This window comes from Phascolarctos cinereus, unplaced genomic scaffold (assembly GCF_003287225.1).
Source record: "Phascolarctos cinereus isolate Bilbo 61053 unplaced genomic scaffold, phaCin_HiC Scaffold_4;HRSCAF=312, whole genome shotgun sequence".
In the NCBI taxonomy this organism is placed as follows: domain Eukaryota; kingdom Metazoa; phylum Chordata; class Mammalia; order Diprotodontia; family Phascolarctidae; genus Phascolarctos; species Phascolarctos cinereus.
Window position 1 is genome coordinate 479,643,714 of NW_027555847.1, and position 18,521 is coordinate 479,662,234.

The following is an 18,521-nucleotide window of genomic DNA, read 5'->3' on the forward strand; positions in this document are numbered from 1 at the left end:
CTATTTTTTTTAAGGCAATTGGGATTAAGTAACTTGCCCAGGGTCACACAGCTAGCAAGTATCAAGTGTTTGGTCTGAGGCCGGATTTGAACTCAGGTCCTCCTTGACCTCAGGGCTGGTGCTCCAGCCACTGTGCCACCTAGCTGCCCCAAAATGGGATTTTTTGGGGGGAGAGGCTAGGAAATGGGGTTAAGTGACTTGCCCAGGGTCACACAGCTAATTAGTAAGTCTCAAGTGTTTGGTGTGAGGCTGGATTTGAACTCGGGTCCTCCTGACTCCAGGGCCAATGCTCTATCCACTGCGCCATCTAGCTGCCACGGGTTAGGCTATTTTTTTAAGGTGTTATTTTCTTCAGTATTTTTTTGGGTCTCCTTTAGCAGGCTGTTGACTTGTTTTGTGTGATTTTCTTGCATCACTCTCATTTCTCTTCCCAGTTTTTCCTCTACTTCTCTTACTTGCTTCTCAAAATCCTTTTTGAGCTCTTCCATGGCCTGGGACCAATTCATATTTTTCTTGGAGGCTTTTTGTAGGAGCTTTGACTTTGTTGTCTTATTCTGGTTGTATGTTTTGATCTTCTTTGTCATCAAAGTAAGATTCTATCATCTGAATTTTTTTGTGCTGTTTGCTCATGTTCCCAGCCAATTACTTGACTATTAAACTCTTTGTTTAAATTCTTTTGTTTTGTTAAACTCTCTTGTTAAGGTAGGGGTCTGCTTCCAGTGTGAAGAATGTACTGTCCCAAGCTTCAGGGGTTTTGTGCAGCTGTTTTCACAGATACTTCTAGAGACTTATAAATTTTCAGTTCTTGCAAAGTAATGTGATCAAAGATGAGATGTTTACTCCTTTTCTGGCCTGTGCTCTGGTCTGTGAGTAACCACAAGCACTCTTTTCTGCTTGGAACTGTGAGGAGGATTCTCTCTCCACTGCTGCCACAAGTTCCGCCACACCAGCGCACCTCCATGCGCCAGGACCGCCACTTAGGACTGTGACTCAGATCCAAGCATGAGCAAAGCAAGAGCATCCTATGCCTCAGCACCAGCGAAGAGATCCCTGTAATTCTGTTCTGATCAGCCACTCGATCCCCCTTTCATCTGTGGACTGAGAGCTCCAGAAGCAGTTGCCAACCTGGGGCTGTGCTGGGACTAGGGCTGGACTGAGCTCCTCTCTCACCGAGGTCTGACAGACCGTTCCTATTCACCTTTTAAGTTGTCTTTGGTGTTTGTGGGTTGAGAAGTCTGGAAACCTCCACAGCTGCCTGGGATTCAATCCCCTGAGGCCAGTTCCAGGTTCACTGAGGCCTGGTTTTTGCCTGCATGGCCCACACTGAACTGTGTTCCTCTCCCAGCCCAGCCCAATAGACCTTTCCAATCAACCATCCAGGTTGTCTTGGGCTAGAAATTTGTCTCACTCTGTCTTTTTGTGGGTTCTGCTGCTCTAGAATTTGTTTAGAGCCATTTTTTACAGATATTTGGAGGGGTTTGGGGGAGAGCTCAAGCAAGTCACTGCTTTTACTCCACCATCTTGGTTCTGCCCCACCTTACTAGCTCCTGCTCCTTCTTCTGCCACTCAGCCATCCTTCATGCAGAATTGGAGAGGGAATGGGACACTGGATAGGACTGAGGGCCACTTGAGGTTTTTTTTGCCCCGTATGTTACCATGGACAAAGAATTCATTACCAGATCGAGAGTGTGCAGGTAATCTGCCTTTTTCTGGTAATGTGTCTTTTTTTCTTAAGTCATCTGATAGTTGGACAGCCATTCATTCTATGGTGGGACCATGCCTGAAGCTTTTCCAGTGTGCTAGAATCTGGGGGAGCTTGGCCCACTGTCATAGATTTCAAGAACTCAGTCGTTTCCAAAGCACCAAGATCTCTCAGAGTAGGACTTTTGTGGAGGGCTATATTTGTGATATGAAAAAAGTCGTCATTTTACTTAGAAAAGATTAAAAGAGGATGAGAAAAGCTGGATAAAGCTGAAAAGAAGTTTAATGGAGAAATGTTTTTGACTAAGCTGATTATTATCTTAGATGTTATTGTTGTTTTCTTTTAATACGTCATGCACACATTTGCCTACTAAGGTTGCATTGATGCCATTTAAAAATTTTAATTTCATTAACAAGTACACAGTTACAACTTTTGGCTGGGAAATAAATAGTTCTGTGTCTAATTCTTTTAATCATCTTAGTATCTAATTCTTAGTTTCTTTGGTGAAGCTGTCGTTTTACTGTATCATCAGGGAGATGAGGTTTGTTTTTTTTTAATATATGTATTTGGAAGCCCAATACAATAATATTGGTATAGTGAATCTACTTGGTGCTTTAAGTACCAGCTGTATCTATCTGTCTGTCTTTTGTTATTGTTCAGTTGTTTCTGATTCTATGATAGCATTTGGAGTTTTCTTTTCAAAGATACTTGGAATAGTTTGCCATTTCCTTCTTCAGCTCATTTTTACATATGAGGAAACTGAGGTAAACAGGGTTGAGTGACTTACCCAGGATCACAAAGCTATTAAGTCTCTGAGGCCAGATTTGAATTCAGGAAGATGAGTCTTCCTGACTTTAGGCCTCGCACCCTATCCACTTCGGGTGTGTGTGTGTGTGTGTGTGTGTGTGTGTGTGTGTGTGTGTTTAGACAGAGACAGACGTTAGAAACCCATTATCCGAAAGTATGTGTTTTTGAAGCCACAATTTTGCTTCTGAAAGAGGTAATGTTTTGTTGAGTCTATAATTTGTCATCACTAGCGCTTAGGCAGTAAAATAGCATCCTTAAGGAGAGCAGTAGTTCCAAATGCATCACAAAGTACTTTTGTAGATAATCAAATCTTTAAGAAAATTTTATGCAGTGGCTTACGGGATTCAAGGTGTGATGACTGAAATATATGAATCCAGTTAGAAGGGCCCTTATAGTTACCCCAGCTGCCTAGACCATATCTTTGCTGAGCCACTAAGAATCAGACCTTACTTCTTTTCTCTCCTTTGCTTTAAACCTAAAATAAATGAGTTTCCCTTAAGCAGAAATTTTGTACTGGAAAATTAATTATGTATAAAGTTCTTGTCACAATTCCAGGTCTAGCATGAGAACCTTGATTTATTTTAGCATTTTGTATGATAACTACTGCTTATGAAAATTTAAAAAATTGTAATAAGTCAGCCCCCAAAAACTTATTACAGTATTGACTGCCAGAGATTTGATTTGGAATACTGTTCTTGAACATTCTTCTATAGCAAAATACAACAAAGAAAAATTTTAAAGCACAGCATGTATTTATCCTATTATTCAAGTATTCTTTAATTATGAGGCTTACACGTATGGAGGAATGGGTAACAGTGGTTGGGAAGATGGTGGTGATATGCTTATATCTTCATAGAAATTCTTATGAACTTATAATATTTTATCTATCATGAAACTACTTTCTTTTTAAAAACTTTTTTCCCCCTTCCTGATCTTGTTCTCCCAAATTTTGAAGCTTATTTTCATGTGTGTGTGTGTGTGTGTGTGTGTGTGTGTGTGTATGTGTGTATGTATGTATATATGTGTGTGTGTGTATGTATGTGTGTGTGTGTATATCTATCTATCTTTTTTAAACGGAATTTTTGTGTGGCTAAGGAAAAATGTTGATAATTAAGTGGACATGCTTCATTTTTTGCCTGTTGACAAACTGCAAAGTTTGATTGTAGTCTTCATCTGAAAGTGGCTTATGCCTTATGTCAGTAATTTAAAAAGCCAAGAGTTTAGTCATGAAGTAACCATACATAATGTAATTATGGAAGCAAGTCAGATACTTGTGCTAGAATTTGTTACTTTCTTCTAAAACACAGTAACAGTTTCATAGGTGATGCCAGAAAGAAAGAGTGTAACAATAAATAATAAGAAATGTTATAAGTAAACTTTTTTTTGCTTTTTATTAGAAACTTGACAAAAATCAACAATAGAATATTTCCATATACAAAAAAACAGAAAAAGGATTGTATGTGAAAGTGAATCTTTTATGTACAGCTTGGTTTTTTAAAAGTATATATTAAATTTAACACAGTAACCATACAGCTTTGGTTGAGAAAGAGAGGGAGACATAGGATAATAACTATCTGGAATTGCAGAATCTAGAGAGGTTTTTTTTTTTTAAAAGATGGGGGAGATAGTGTATTTTTAGGCAGTAGGGAAGGAACCAGTATATAGTGATAGATGAAAGATTGTAGAGGAGGGAATTTTTTTTTAAGTAGTTGGGGTTAAGTGACTTGCCTAGGGTCACACAGTAAGTGTCAAGTGTTTGGTCTGAGGCCAGATTTGAACTCAGGTCCTCCTGACTTCAGGGCTGGTCCTCTATCCACTGTGCCACCTAGCTGCCCCCATCTGGTGTTTTCTTGGCAAAGATACTGAAGTGGTTTGCTCTTTCCTTCCCTAGCTCATTTTACAGATGAGGAAACTGAGGTAAACAGGGTTAAGTGACCTGTCCAGGTCTACACAGCTAGTAAGTATCTGAGGCTGGATTTGAACTCAGGAAGATGTGTCTTCCTAATTCCAAACCCAGTGCGCTATCCACTGTGCCACCTAGCTACTCCTAGGATCAAGTGTAGTATGATAAAGAAATGAGGTGTTATGGATTAGTAAGGATGATTAATATCTGGCCCAAGACACTCTTAGTATCTCATATGATGCAACCACAAGGATAGCTCTTAGCAATACAAAGAGTTTAGATAAGGCAGTAACCAGAAGACATACTTTTTCTAGTTTCATGGAGGGTAACCTATTCAAAATCCAGATTAGAAAAGAGATTGTCTATAGAAAAATTTTCCAGGTACTACTCTTCACAAGTAAGATGCTGATTGTACTAAGCACAGAATGCTACTGGGCTTCTTCAATATAATCATGACCACTCAAAGGATATTGACTTAGTAAATCATGGTGCCAAAACCAAGTAAATAAAGTATGCATATTGCTTAAATTATGACATGCAGTTGTATGGAATCCATTGGATTAGTCTGTCAGTACCTGTATCATGACAGTTATTGCCAGTAAACAATCTAGAATTGAATTGGAATAAATGAGTGGGCTGGACCAGTATAGGGAAATTGTTCAGCTCTTTCAGTAATCTAAGATAATTCCTGCCAACCAAAGCTGTTATTATTAACACAGCAAATGATGATGTATGCTTGTTGGTAGGACACTGTTATTTCTGACTAGTCAGCTACTGTAGAATGCAGTAGGAAGACTCATGGTCGATGCAAGTAGCACAAAGCATATTGACAACAATAAGATATTATCCATATTTATCTCTGTAGAAGAGGATGTGCTGGACATGTAGCAAGAATATGACAGCCTTGATGTTACATATGTTTTTGTGAAATATTAAGATTTAAATTTTTAAGTTGAAAATATAGGCTAATAAGGATATATACCTGTTTGGTAGAGAGAACTGTGAGGAAGAAATGTTAACTTTAATATAGAAATAAAAAGAAATAGAATACTAAGTGTAGGCATATAAGCAAGATAGATGTTTAGGCAGCTCCACCCCCACTGTCCCCAATACATATTCCAGATTGATTTTACAGTTTTGTCTGTCACAAGGACATTCGCCATTTTTTGAAAAGTTATTTTCCCTGAAGCAGCAACAACAAATACCATCACTACCACCAATCCTTGATTGTAAAAGCATGAACTGATACTCTTAGGTGACTAGTAGCAGATACATTAACTTTTAATTTTTCAAAAAATGAACAGCCTTTGACAGTGCCCACTGATATAATCTGTGAACTAAAATATAGGTAATAGTTTGAATCAACAGTCTAACGGTCTAAAGTAGGATTTATTTATTTATTTATTTTTGCTGTTGTTACTGAAAAAGGAAGGTTGTCTTTATAGGTAATAAAGATATCTGGCCTATTTTTCTTTGTTCTTATAACAGATTTGTTGCCAGTTGTCTGGTTTCAGAAATTGGCTTCTAATGTTGTTTCTTTTAGTTATTAGTATTTCTCCTGAAACTTAGAACATCCATGTAAAGACTGAGAAAGCTAGTCATATTCTACTGTTGATTACTTCTATTTATGCTTTTTCTGTTTTGCATCACTGGTACTTTCTTATTAAGTTATTTATGAATAACAGCTTGTTTAAAATTTTGAAGGGACTTGATTTTATTTTAAAAAGTTGAATTATTTGAGGCATTGGTATATCGTTGGTGTCTAAAGATTTGTTCAAGTTCATTTTTTGGCCATTTTTAGACATTTCTAAGTTTAGAATCAATAGTGTAAACTGCTGTTCTCATGAGCTATTTGTTTCCATGGAGGAGAAAACTTTTTTTTTTAAATGGGTTTAAATTTAAATAAGAAGTTAGGAAAAAAACAATGGTTAGTGTTTTAAAATACTAGAATAGGTGTTTTTTTTGTTGTTGTTTTTTTCAGCTGAAGACAAGGTTTGTTAGAACATCTTCCATATTGGGCAGACTCTTAAGGAGTCTGAACAGCAGTGAGCTATTGGCTAGATTATAAGAATCTGAGCATCTTAGTGGAGACAAGATGGACCTTATATACAGAAAGCCTGTGGGAGGGATCTACAAGTGGCCAAGTAGTCTATGAGGTAATGGAGCCTAGATGGGAGCAAGGGTGGGAAGTGGCCTGGGGCCATAGGGAGGCAAGACAATGGAGGGGATATTGGGTGTATCCACAATGAAAGGCCAGTTGATGGGATTATAGAAGTCCAGGGTTTTTGCTTTCTGGGGCCCAGATCCCAACCCCATCATTTCCCCCCTCAAACAAATGGGACTCAAATTCTTTTGGAGTAAAGGGTGAAGGTCTCAGCTTCTGAAACTGCTTCCTGCTGGCGAGGGGTGTAGAGCTGTCCCTACTTCGAGGGGGTCCCAAAGAGGAGGTTGACTGGAACCAAGCACAGGTTGCATCCAGGGAATGATGTGGGGACATTGGCTACCAACTGTAGTTGAGTGGCCTATGATCTGGAAGACATAAATCTTCCAGTCTTGGCTGGAGAAGAAGTTGGGGTTATGCAGTTTCCCCGTACGGGCCACCAAAGTGGGGCGGTTTAGAAGTTCAGGGGTGCTGGAACCCCAAAATCACAGCACGCGGGTCCTGTCGCAAAGAATTCGACTTAAGGCTTTTTTCAGCCAAAGACAAGGTTTATTAGAACATCTGCCATATTGGGCAGACTCTTAAGGAGTCTGAACATTACTAAGCTATTGGCTAGATTATAAGAATCTGAGCCTAGAGTAGGTTTTTGAGGGAGAATATACAGATTAGATTCTCTTTTCCTTAAAGTTTTTCAATATCAGTTCTGCAGCCATATTTCTTGAATTATTTTGGCAGGTAGTTAGCATCGAAGTAGTCACCTGTCTAATTAGTGGCAACTAATTTTTAATCCCAAGTTGTTTGCTGCTTGTTACTATCCAGCATACTGGGAAGCTAGGTGGTACAGTGGATAATGTACTGTGAGTCAAGAAGACCCAAACTCCAGTCCGGCCTCAGACACTTATTAGCTGTGTTACCCTGGGCAAGTCACTTACCTCTGTTTGCCCCAGTTTCCTTACCTGTAAAAGGAGCTGGAGAAGGAAATGGTAAACCACTCCAGGACTTTTGCCAAGAAAGCCCCAAATGGGGTCACGAAGAGTTGAACGTGACTGAAATGACTGAACAGCAACAACAAATCCAGCATCCTACACTGTCACCTGCTCTTATGTTCTTATAGTTTAGACTTAAAGAATCTAAGCTGTTCTTAAACTTATTATGTTATGGGCAAAGTTGAAAGGTACGGTATTTCAGCAGATTTTTCATAGTGCAAATTACATGACACATTCTAAATATAAATGGTGTTTTTGATTCTCATCACCTGGTACAGTGGCTCTGGAGTAGGAGTAAGAGGACCTGGGTTCAGGTTATGACTTTAGTACTCGGTACCTGTGTCCTTGGTCCTTATCTTCTCTGGGCCTCAGTTTTCTCATTTGTAAAATGAGGCCTTTAAACTTACATGATATCGGAGGTTCCTTGTAGCTATAAATTGGTGATCCAATAATCTTAATTGAATATTTTTATTAACATCTTCTGTTTGCATGGATGATCAAGGAAGAACTGTAATTGTGCTTCATACCGATTATTTACATAGGGTCCTGTATTTACAGCTTGATGAGACCTTAGAGGCTATCTATAGTCCAGCCTCCTCATTTTCTGTATAAGGAAACTGGGGCCTTGAGAAGTTTAATGACTTGCCCATGGCCATACAGATAGTAAATGTGGGATTTGAATCCAGGTCTTCCTAACTCTAGACCCTGCTCTCTATCCACTATGGATAGAGAACTTTTGTAATGGAGTGCCATAGGGTTTTTTAGATTAAAGTTTTATTGATGTGTTTTATTTTTATGTTGCATTTACATTCCAAACATTTATAGATTATTCTTAATATGTGAGAGATCTTTTGTAATAAATATGACAGTTAAGTAAAAGTAATAAAACATAGTGACCTTATCTGAAAGTGCATCCAACATTTTTTTTATAACTTTCAAATTTAATTGCATGATTATCTTTTTCACCATCAATTTCTTAAGATTAGACCATCAATAAAACAATAAATCAAGTCCATGTTTGTAGCACAACCCTGGATGGAGGTGTTCCTTCATTTCTTTTTTTTTAAATTCGGTTTTAACCCTTACTAGCTGTGTGACCTTGGACAAGTCACTTAACCACAATTGCCCAAAAATAAAATAAAATTCAGTTTTAGTTTCACTTCTGAATTCCCTCCCTTCCTTCTCTCCCTTCTCTACCCGTAGAAAAGGCAAGAAAAACAAAACTCATTACAAATATATGTAGTCAAATAAAACAAGTTTTAATATTAGCATTCATTGTTCCCCCTCCTATCCTTCCCCTCCAAAAAAAAAAAAAGAAAACAAAACAAAAATGAAAATAAGCTTCGGTCTTCACTCTGAGTCCATTAGCTTTCCATCTGGAGCTGGATAGCATGTTTTATCATGAGGCCTTTGGATTCATGTTTGATCATTGTGTTCATCGGAGTTCCTAAGTTTTTCAGAGTTGTTTATCTTTTCAACATTATAGCTACTGTATAAATTGTACTCTTGGTTCTGCTCACTCTACTTTGTATCAGTTTACAGAAGTCTTCTCAGATTTTTCTAAAACCATTCCCTTCATCATTCTTACAGTACAGTTTTCATATACCATAAGTTATTCAGCTATTCCCCATTTGACGGACACCCCTAGAGTTTCCATTTCTTTGCCACTATGAAAAGAGCTGCTATAAATATTTTTGTACATAATGTTTTTCCTCATCTTTTTTGTTCTCCTTGGATATAGATCTAGTAATGGTTTCATTGAGTACTGTTCTTTTCAACGTTTTTATGAATGACTTGGAGGACAGAGTAGTTGCCATGCTTATCAAGTTTGTGGGTGGCAGAACCAGGATCCAAAAAGATTGAGACAACCTGATGTATAAAATTTGTAACTGTAAGATGGATTAAGACTGGCAGCTAGGTGGCTGAGTTGCTAGCGTACCCGGCCTTGGAGTCAGGAGGACCTGAGTTCAAATCTGGCCTCTCAGATACTAGACACTTACTAGCTGTGTAACTCTAAGCAAGTCACTTAACCCCGGTTGCCTCTCCAAATTAATGTGCATTAGGCATCTTAAACTCAGCGTGTCTGAAACTGAACTGTCATTATTTTTCTTCCCCAAATTATTTCCAACTTCCTTGTCACTGTTGAGGGTACCACCATCCTCCCAGTCATCCAGATTTATAAACCAGGTGTCATTATGAACTCCTCCCCGCCTCTCTCTCACTCCCCTATGCAATTTCTTACTGCGGCCTATTGATTTTACTTGCACAACATCTCTTGAATATATCTCATTTTCTCATCTGACACAGCCACCCCACTCTTACACAGGCCCTCATCACCTAATATGTGAACCAGTGAAATAGTCAGCTGATTGGCCTCCCTGTCTCAGATCTTTCTCTCCTCCAGCACATTCTCCACCCAGCTATCAAATGTATCTTCCTAAAGTGCAGTTGTGACCCTGTCACCTCCCTATTCAGTAATCTCCAGTGACTCCCTATTGCTTTCAGGCTCATTATTTTCACTGGTTGTCCCTCATGCCTGGCTGTCTCCTTAAGTCTCCTTCCTGACTTCCCTGCCTAGCTTCAAGACTCAGCTTAAGTCCCACCTTTTGCTTTTCCCTATCCTCATTATTGCCAGTACTTTCCCTCTGTCATTATCTCCAGTTTATCCTTTCTGTATTGTGTCTATACCTAGTTGTTTGTCATATTGTTTCCTCCATTAGACTGTGAGCTCCTTGACTCCAGAGATTCATTTTGTTTGCCTTTCTTTCTATCTCCAGTATTTAGCATATAGTAACTGGCACCTTAGGAGACACTTAATAAATGCTTGTTAACTTGATTTTGCTCGACTTATGTTTAGTTTGATTTTGTTCACTGAGTGAAGGAAATTAAACCTCTGTCTTTCCAGGTGGAGGGTGAGCTTGACCTAGAGGTGGCTGGAATCACTGTTATGCCACATCCAACAAGCAGTCCTTGTGTTGTTGGAAATAATGTGGTCTATAATGGATGGAGTGCTAGATTTGGAGTTAGGACCTGGATTTGGAGTCTCTCTTTGCAACGTCTTCCGAACTGAATTTTGGCAGTTCCAGAAAGAGGAGGAAAAACATTATGTACGAAAATATTTATAGCAGCTCTTTTCATAGTGGCAAAGAAATGGAAACTCTAAGGTGTCTTTCAAATAGGGAATAGCTGGGTAAGTTATAGTATATGATGGTGATAGAATATTATCGTACTGTAAGAATGATGAAGGGAATGGTTTTAGAAAAGTCTGAGAAGACTTGTGTAAACTGATGCAAATTTGACAACTTTGACAAAACTGAAATTTGACAAACACAACCTTATTTTCCTCGTCTGTAAAATTAGTTTGTACTAGATGACCCTCTCCAGCTCTAATTCCTGTTATCCTTGTAAAAATCATTTAACATCTCTGAGCCACATTTTCCTTATCTGTGTAACAGAGAGATTATTCCTACTACCTGCTTCACAAGGCTGTTTCAAGGGTCAGTGTAAATGTATCATGAAAGTATTACCTAAATGTTAAAAGTGTCATGTAAAAGTAGGTTATTTTTGTTGCATACAATGAGTTTTCAAGATACCTTTAACACAAGGACAGGATGAGATAGATGTGACTAGAAAGTAGTTTATGTGAGAAAGATAATAATTTAAATAGACTGCAAACTCAGCAGAAGTCATTAGTGTGACTCCACTTTACTAATGCTATAGCCCCCTGCTAGTAGTCCTGCTAAATTCTTCTTTGATTACACTATCTCTTCTGTTTTGAGGGCCACATTTTAGGAAGAATTTTAGCAAACTGTAACATGTCTAAGATTATGAGGGGCTTGAAGCCAAGCCAAACCATGATTGTTTGAAAGAACTGGGCACATTACTTGGGGAATAGAAAGCTTAGAGAACAACTTTAAATATTTGAAGGGAGGAGTATAATGCGAAAGACTGATTTTATTCTGCCTGAGCCTAGAAAACATCTTTGGGACCAGTGAATAAGAAGACGTTATAAGGAGACAGATTTTAGCTCTTTAAAATTAAATATTTCCTTAAATTACAGCTGTCCATAAATGAAATGGGCTGTGTAGTGAAGTTGCTGATATTCTCCATGATTTGGAGGTATTAAAGTAGAACCTGTGTGATTGCTTGCCTGGTAATCTTGTAGGATAGATGCCTGCTTGGATATGAGTTAGACTAGTTGGCCCTAAGGCTTCTTCCAGTGGTCTTTGTTTCAATCATTTTTGTTTTCTTTTAGAGGTAGGATTCCTTGGAATATCATCACTATCCATTTTTAAGAGGTTTGGGGCTTTTAGTAGTAGATTGTAAGCTCAATATGAGTCAGCAGTCTGCCATGGCAGCCAAAAAAACCCTTGAGATCTTGGGCCTCAAAGATCAAGGTGTGGTCCCTTTGCACCTTGCTCTGATCTGTCCTTATCTGGAATATTGTCTTCTGGTCTGTGGAACACATTTTAGGAATGTCATTGATGTTAGCAAAAATGTCCAAAGGAGAGTGACCAGAGTGGTAAAGGGCCTTGAGTCCTTCCCTTGTGAGAATGTTTAAAGGAAGTAGGCAAGTTTAACTGGAGAAGAGAAGGCTATGATGTATGTGGGAGGTGGAGAAGGAAAGGGGCTGATGTCCTTGTTCAAGGATATAAAAGACCATCCTTTAAAAGCGGGATTAGATATATTCTTTTGGCTTCAGGGATCAGAATTAGGAGCAACAGGTAGAAGTTGCAAAGAGATTAATTTCAGCTTGATAAAAGGAAAATTTCCAAACAGTCAAAACTCTTTGAAAATAGAATGGGTTGGGGCAGCTAGGTGGCGCAGTGGATAGAGCATTGGCCCAAAAGTCAGGAGGACCTGAATTCAAATCCGGCCTCAGACCAAACACTTGATGTGTACTAGCTATGTGACCCTGGGCAAGTCATTTAACCCCAATTGCCTTAAAAAAAAAAAGAAACTAGAATGGGCTACACCTTGGTTATGGTGTGTTCCCCAGCATTGGAAGTCTTCAAGCAGAAACTGGATGAGCATTTGTTAGGAATTTTATATTGGAGAAATGAGACAGTAGCTTAAGTGATAGGCCTTTGGATCACAGATTCAGAGCTAGATCAATCCTCAGAAGTCCAACCTTCTCGTTTTACAGATGAGGAACTGAGGCTAAGAGATGTTGATCAAACTGCCTAGGCCCTAGGGTCACCCAGCTAGTAACTCTCTGTGGAAGGATTTGGACCCAGGTTTTCCAAAACTCTATCCATTACATTATGCTGCCATATTGGGATTCCTTCCAATTCTAAAATTCTGTGCAAGGGGGCAGCTAGGTGGCACAGTGGATAGAGCACCGGCCCTGAAGCCAGGAGGACCTGAGTTCAAATCTGGCCTCAGACCAAATACTTGACACTTAACTAGCTGTGTGACCCTGGGCAAGTCACTTAATCCCAATTGCCTAAAAAAAAATTTTTTTTAAAAAATTCTGTGCAAAACTAAGTTGATGAAGATTATTTGTTGCCTGGGATTGTGTAACTTGACTAGGGTCACACAGTTGGTAAACATTATTCTAGTCACTGTGCTACATTGCTGCTTTATAAGAAAGTCGTAAGTGACCAAAAATAAATTTTATTTCACACTGTGGTGCATAGTGCTGCCAAGTAAAATGTCATCATATTTACATTTTTCTTTAGCATCTCATTATGCCAATATGTTGGCTCTAATAAGGGGACGGCTTCTGATACTTCATTTGTAAGTACTGGTTACAAGTAGCATAGCCTTGCAGAATGTGTTCTGGGTCTGGCTAGCTTTATAGGTTCTTTCATTTGTTCTCTGATGAAAGCTCAATACTTCACTTAAACAATACTTGTTTTTTTCCCAAGTTCTTTCTTCCCCAGAGTAATGTATCTTGCCTTTCATTCTGGCTATGAACATACTTTACTTTTGTTTCCCATCAGTGTCACTTTGAATGAGTCAAGTGCAAAAAATATGTATTGTTTTCTTGAAGGATGAGTATTTGATCTCTTCCTCCCTCCCAAGTCACTTCAACAACATTACTCAAAAGATCACACAGTTAAAGCTGAAATGGTCCTCTAGTCCAGATTAGAGAAGGGAAGAGGCCATCTGGTACAAACTTCTCATTTTAAAGATGAGGAAACTGAGGCCGAGAGAGGTTGTAATTTGCCCAAAGTCACGTAGATGGCAAGAGTTAGAGGTGCTTGAACTCAGGCCCCCTGACTCCTGAGCCAGTGGCAGACCCTTTGCATTTTCATCATTGTATATTTGTTTCAGGAGATTTAGCAGAATTTTTTGTGTGTTTTCAGTAGTATGTAATAAAGGAATCAAATGACTAAGGGCTCTTTGAATTTGCTTCTTTGTTTCATATGTGAATTTCCTTGAAGTAAATTCTGTTTTCTTGCTTCATTCGGGTGATAGTATAGGTAGGACATTGAGTTCTAACATTTGGAAATATAGTGCTAGTTTTGACAAGCACTTTTACTAGTAAATATTTAGGTAGATTTTTGAAATTTTTTAGATTTCAAAAGCTATTTGATTATTTAGTCCCTTTGAATAACCTTTCCTACTTTACTTAAAAAAATGTGAGTACCTTCTACTGTTGCCTTATCTGCTTTAAAATCTCTCCATATTTCCACCTCCTATAATCATATCTCTAGGGAAGAAGGGTCTTACCTCCTCCTCCCTCTCAAGTCTTTAATCTTAACAGTGTTTCTTTCCTAAGATCTTGTTCCATTTTTCTTACCCTTTTATGCATCTTTAATCACTTTCCCCACTAGTGTCTTCCCACTGTATATAAACATGCTTATATTTCTTCTCTCCTAAAAAAAATACTTCCCTACGCTTAAAAATTACTAACTCTAAAGTAAAAAAAAGACTGGGTTCAAATCCTGCTTCTCATGCTTACTGTCATTTTCTCTCGCTGGAGTTCAGTGTCTTCATCTCTAACATGTGAGGGTTGAACCTGAGGCCTTTTCTAACTTAGAAACTTATCCTATGGCCTCCTTGAGCTACTATCTCATTTATCATCTTTTCACTGCAAAAATTCTTTAAAGAGTGACTTGACCTTGCTGTCACCACTTCTAGACAACTGATTTATTCCTCAGTCTCTTTCAATCTCTCCTCTTCCCTACTGAACTATCTCATCTCAAAAATCAGCTTCCCAATAGCTAAATCAAAATGCCTTGTCTTAGTCCTCATCCATTTCTTTGATAGCTCTCTTAGATTCTCTTTGTACTCTTTGACTTCTCTTCCCTTTCTGACCACTCATTTAAGTTCTTTTCCTTCTAAATCAGGGGTTCTTAACCTATTTTGTGTCATAGACTGCTTTGGCAGTTTGTTAAAGCTTCTGGACCCCTTCTCACAATAATATTTGTTGCCTGTATTCATGATTGAAGGAAATAATCAGTTTTGGTTAGAAACTAGTGGAAATAAAAATGTAATTTTGCCCCCCGAATAAAGTTCATAGACACCTTTGTAGTCCATCCACAGACCCAACCCTTGGTTAAGAGCTCCTGTTCTAAATGTAGACAATCCCCAGGATTCTTTTCTTGGTCTCCTCTTCCCCATTCATTCTCTCTTCACCTCTCTGTGCATACACAGACATGCCCATGTTATTCACGTGCACTGTCAGGTAAATGCTTCACAAGCATTTATTAAGCTCCTACTATTGTGCTAATTTCTGGGAATACAAAGAAAGGCAAAAACATCCTGTGTCCTCAAGGAATTCACATTATAGTGAGGGAGATATATTATAAATAGCATGTTACAAATATAAATAACTAGGAACCTAAGGTATACACATGCACACACAGAATAAATGGTATGTAATCGGTGGAGTGAAAAGCCTTAGTATCTAGGAGGCTGGAGGTTGGGGCTAGGGAAGTAGGAGACAGACCTGTTGAAGGCAGAATTTGAACTGTCTCAGACAAAGCCAGCGAAGCTAGTAAGTGGAGATGAGAGTATTGCAAGCATAGTAACAGCCAGTGGAAAGGCAGGGAGCTGGAAGATGGAGGTGGGCTACCCTAGGGAAAGAACAGCAAGTAGCTCAATTTAGCTGGATCATTAGAGAGTGTGGAAGGAAGTCAAATGTAGAATATGGGAAACATAGGAAGGGCCAGGTTATGAAAGCTTTAAATGCCAGAGGGTTTTGTATTTAATTTTCTAAGTGAATGGTATCACATTCAAGTAGAAATGAGAGCCACTAAACCATCCATAAGAATACCTGTGGACCACATATTGACTTAGAAAACTGCACGTTAACATTCTCTGTGTTCTGTTGTATTTTTATTTTTTTTTTTGTCAACTTTCCTAGTTACATTTCAGTCTGGTTCAGGGCTACATTTAGTGTTGCTGGCCTGTGTTTGACACCTCCTCTGTAGGAATAAGGAACCACTGGAGTGTCTATCTCTCTGTCGTTGTCCCTGTCCCCACTACCGTCTCTTCCCCCCTCCCCCCATCACAACTTTGATTATTGCCTCTGTGCAGATAACTCTCAACAAAGGAGCATTCTAGAAATCAGAGTGAGAAGCAAGAAGTCCACTTCCCTTCTGGCCCAGTGATTCAGGAAGTACCCAGGGACATGGCTGGGGCTGGATATATTTTCTGGGTAGAGCCAGAATTAATATTGTTAGTGTCCAAGTCTGAGATTTAGGAATTCTTAGTTTCCCAGAAGTTGCTGACTATCAACATTTACGAATCTTTTGTGGTAAGCAAAAGTTACGGTCACACAACGTTTTGGTGTGAAAGAGAAGTATCTGTAGCAGCATGGTTTGTGCCTTTATTTGCTAGAAGTTGGGGATTGGAGTTGAAGATGGAGTGGCATCTTTATTGTGTTTATAAATGCTAATTTTATTTTATTTTTTTTTCAGGGAATATCTTGGTAAACAACTACAGTCAGAACAACCTCAAACAGCTACTGCAAGAAGTTGAATAGTGATGTCTGTTTTCAAAATTTCCAGCTCTCTATACAGCGGCATAACTGGAGTGTGAATCTTAATATTTAGATTCAAGAGTAAATGATTTTATTTGTAGTGTTCACCTCCTGCTATGCAGATATTTCTTCTCCTCAGTTTCTTTTTTTTCTTATGCTGTCTCCTAGTCAAAGTGATTATTTGTTAAGTTGTATCATTTGAATAAGTTTAACAATTGCCTTTTAAAAAGCTAGTCCTTTCCCATATCTGCAAAAACATAGCTATTCCATGAATTGCCTTTGTTTTCTGTATTTATTGTTGTCTTGAAATGAATATAGCTATTAAAAGATAGACATTCCAGAGTGTTCTTGTCAAAACATCTTCTCCAAATATTTTTCTTCCCTGGCTTTTCAGAAATTGAATGTTTCAAACATTCTCCTTGTGCTTTAGAATCATTCTTATCCCAAAGTAAATCCTTAAAAAGTTATTGTAAAATAGTGTAAAGAAAAAAATTTACCTCTTTTAGATATTTATACAGAATGGTCAGTTTCAAAAGTTGGGCTTCAAAAATGGGTGTTGGGGTTCAACAAAAGGAAGAGGGCGTTCCAGGAATGGTGAATAAATGGTACGCACATGCTCCGTGGAGTAAAGAGGGGACAGAGAATAGTCCGATTTGGGTGGAACATATACTCTATAAATGAGAATAATATGAGAAGGCTAAAAAATCAGGGTGGCTCCTGATTGTAGGAGATAATAGAGTGATTTTGAGAGGTAGAAAAATGGCCCTATTAAAGTAGTGTTTTAGAAAAAATTCAGTTGATAACGTTAGAGAATCTGGAGGCAGGGAGACATTAGAAGGTTATTGTCTGAACTTAAAAAAGATCACAAATTGAGTCTTGATGGTGGGACCTGAAAGGATGAAAATGAGTATGATTGCCAATATAAAAATAATTCTCATTTGAGCTGCACAATAGCCCAGTGAAGTAAATTCTACAGATTTTATCATCCTTGTTTTACAGATGAAGGAACTTGAGCTTAGAGAATTTAAGTGACCTGGCCGTAGGCATACATACAGCCAGTGAGTATGAGATCCTCTCCTTAAGTCCAGCAATCTTTATATACCACACTGCCTGTCAATGAACTAATATAGTCTGGAGTTTAGAAAAATATGTTTTCCATAGAGGTAGGGGAGAGGCCCTGGACGTGTGATTTAAATGGCACAGGGAACTCCTGGGTGAGCAAACACCTTCTACCAGTGCAGATTGACACCTCTAGGAGAGCACTGAGAGATTAAATGGTTTGCCCAGGGTCACACAATCAGTGTGAGAGAGGCAGCAGCACTTGACCCAAAATCTTCCTGGCTTTAAGACCAGTTCTCTGTACATCACACCAAATGTTATTTCTCTAGCTGTAAGCAAACATTTATAATTTTACTTTTCAGTTCTGAGTTTAATGAACAACCCCCAACCCCAGCCCCCCCCCCAAAAAAAAGACACTTCTATGTACAAAATAGAACAGAAAGAGGATTGTTAGAAAAATCTGACACAAAAATCTACTACAGGAGTGAGTGAAGGAAGGCCTTTATTGTGTTTCTCGCAAGAAGCGGGCACACTGCACTCTTGTAGCACATCCGAGCTGGCATAGCGGTAGAATCAATATTTAAATGGTTAGTAAGATCCATACTCCAACCACATGAGCCTAGGATTGGACTAGCTCATGTGAGTTACACTCTTCCTGAACTGCCCATCCCATGTTCCTCCATGTCATGTTAATTCATGCATCCCATGTATCCCATGTTAAAAAATGGCGGCTATCTCTGCCCTCAGGGTGTGTCAGTTAATATTTAATTAACTTATTAAGCAAGCCTAGTGGAGAAGAGCCTTTGCCCCATCTTTGACCCCACAGGTTGCAACCGGTTTAGCCTCCAGGGCTCTGTCTTAAGGAACTAGTTGTTTGCAGAATGTTTGGGGTATTTTCTGATTGGTTGAAGGACTATCCACAAGATTTTCAAAGTCCTCAGAATTCCCTTGTTCTGTTGTGGAAGCCT

At 38.7% G+C, this 18,521-nt stretch overlaps 1 protein-coding gene across 3 annotated transcripts in view; it reads left to right on the forward strand.

The window, feature by feature from the left end:
* The window catches only part of ATP6V1H (ATPase H+ transporting V1 subunit H), a 112,011-nt gene extending 95,160 nt beyond the window's left edge, over nucleotides 1-16,851 (forward strand). For 2 of the 3 annotated variants that reach the window (XM_021005914.2, XM_021005913.2), the window contains one exon: nucleotides 16,433-16,851. In XM_021005914.2, the coding sequence (XP_020861573.1) occupies nucleotides 16,433-16,493 (61 nt within the window). In that variant the 3' untranslated portion in view covers nucleotides 16,494-16,851. Of the gene's footprint in view, nucleotides 1-10,464; nucleotides 10,750-16,432 lie in introns of all 3 variants that reach the window. The other variant, XR_013486223.1, reaches the window with a different exon arrangement.
* The last annotated feature ends 1,670 nt before the right edge of the window (nucleotides 16,852-18,521 follow it).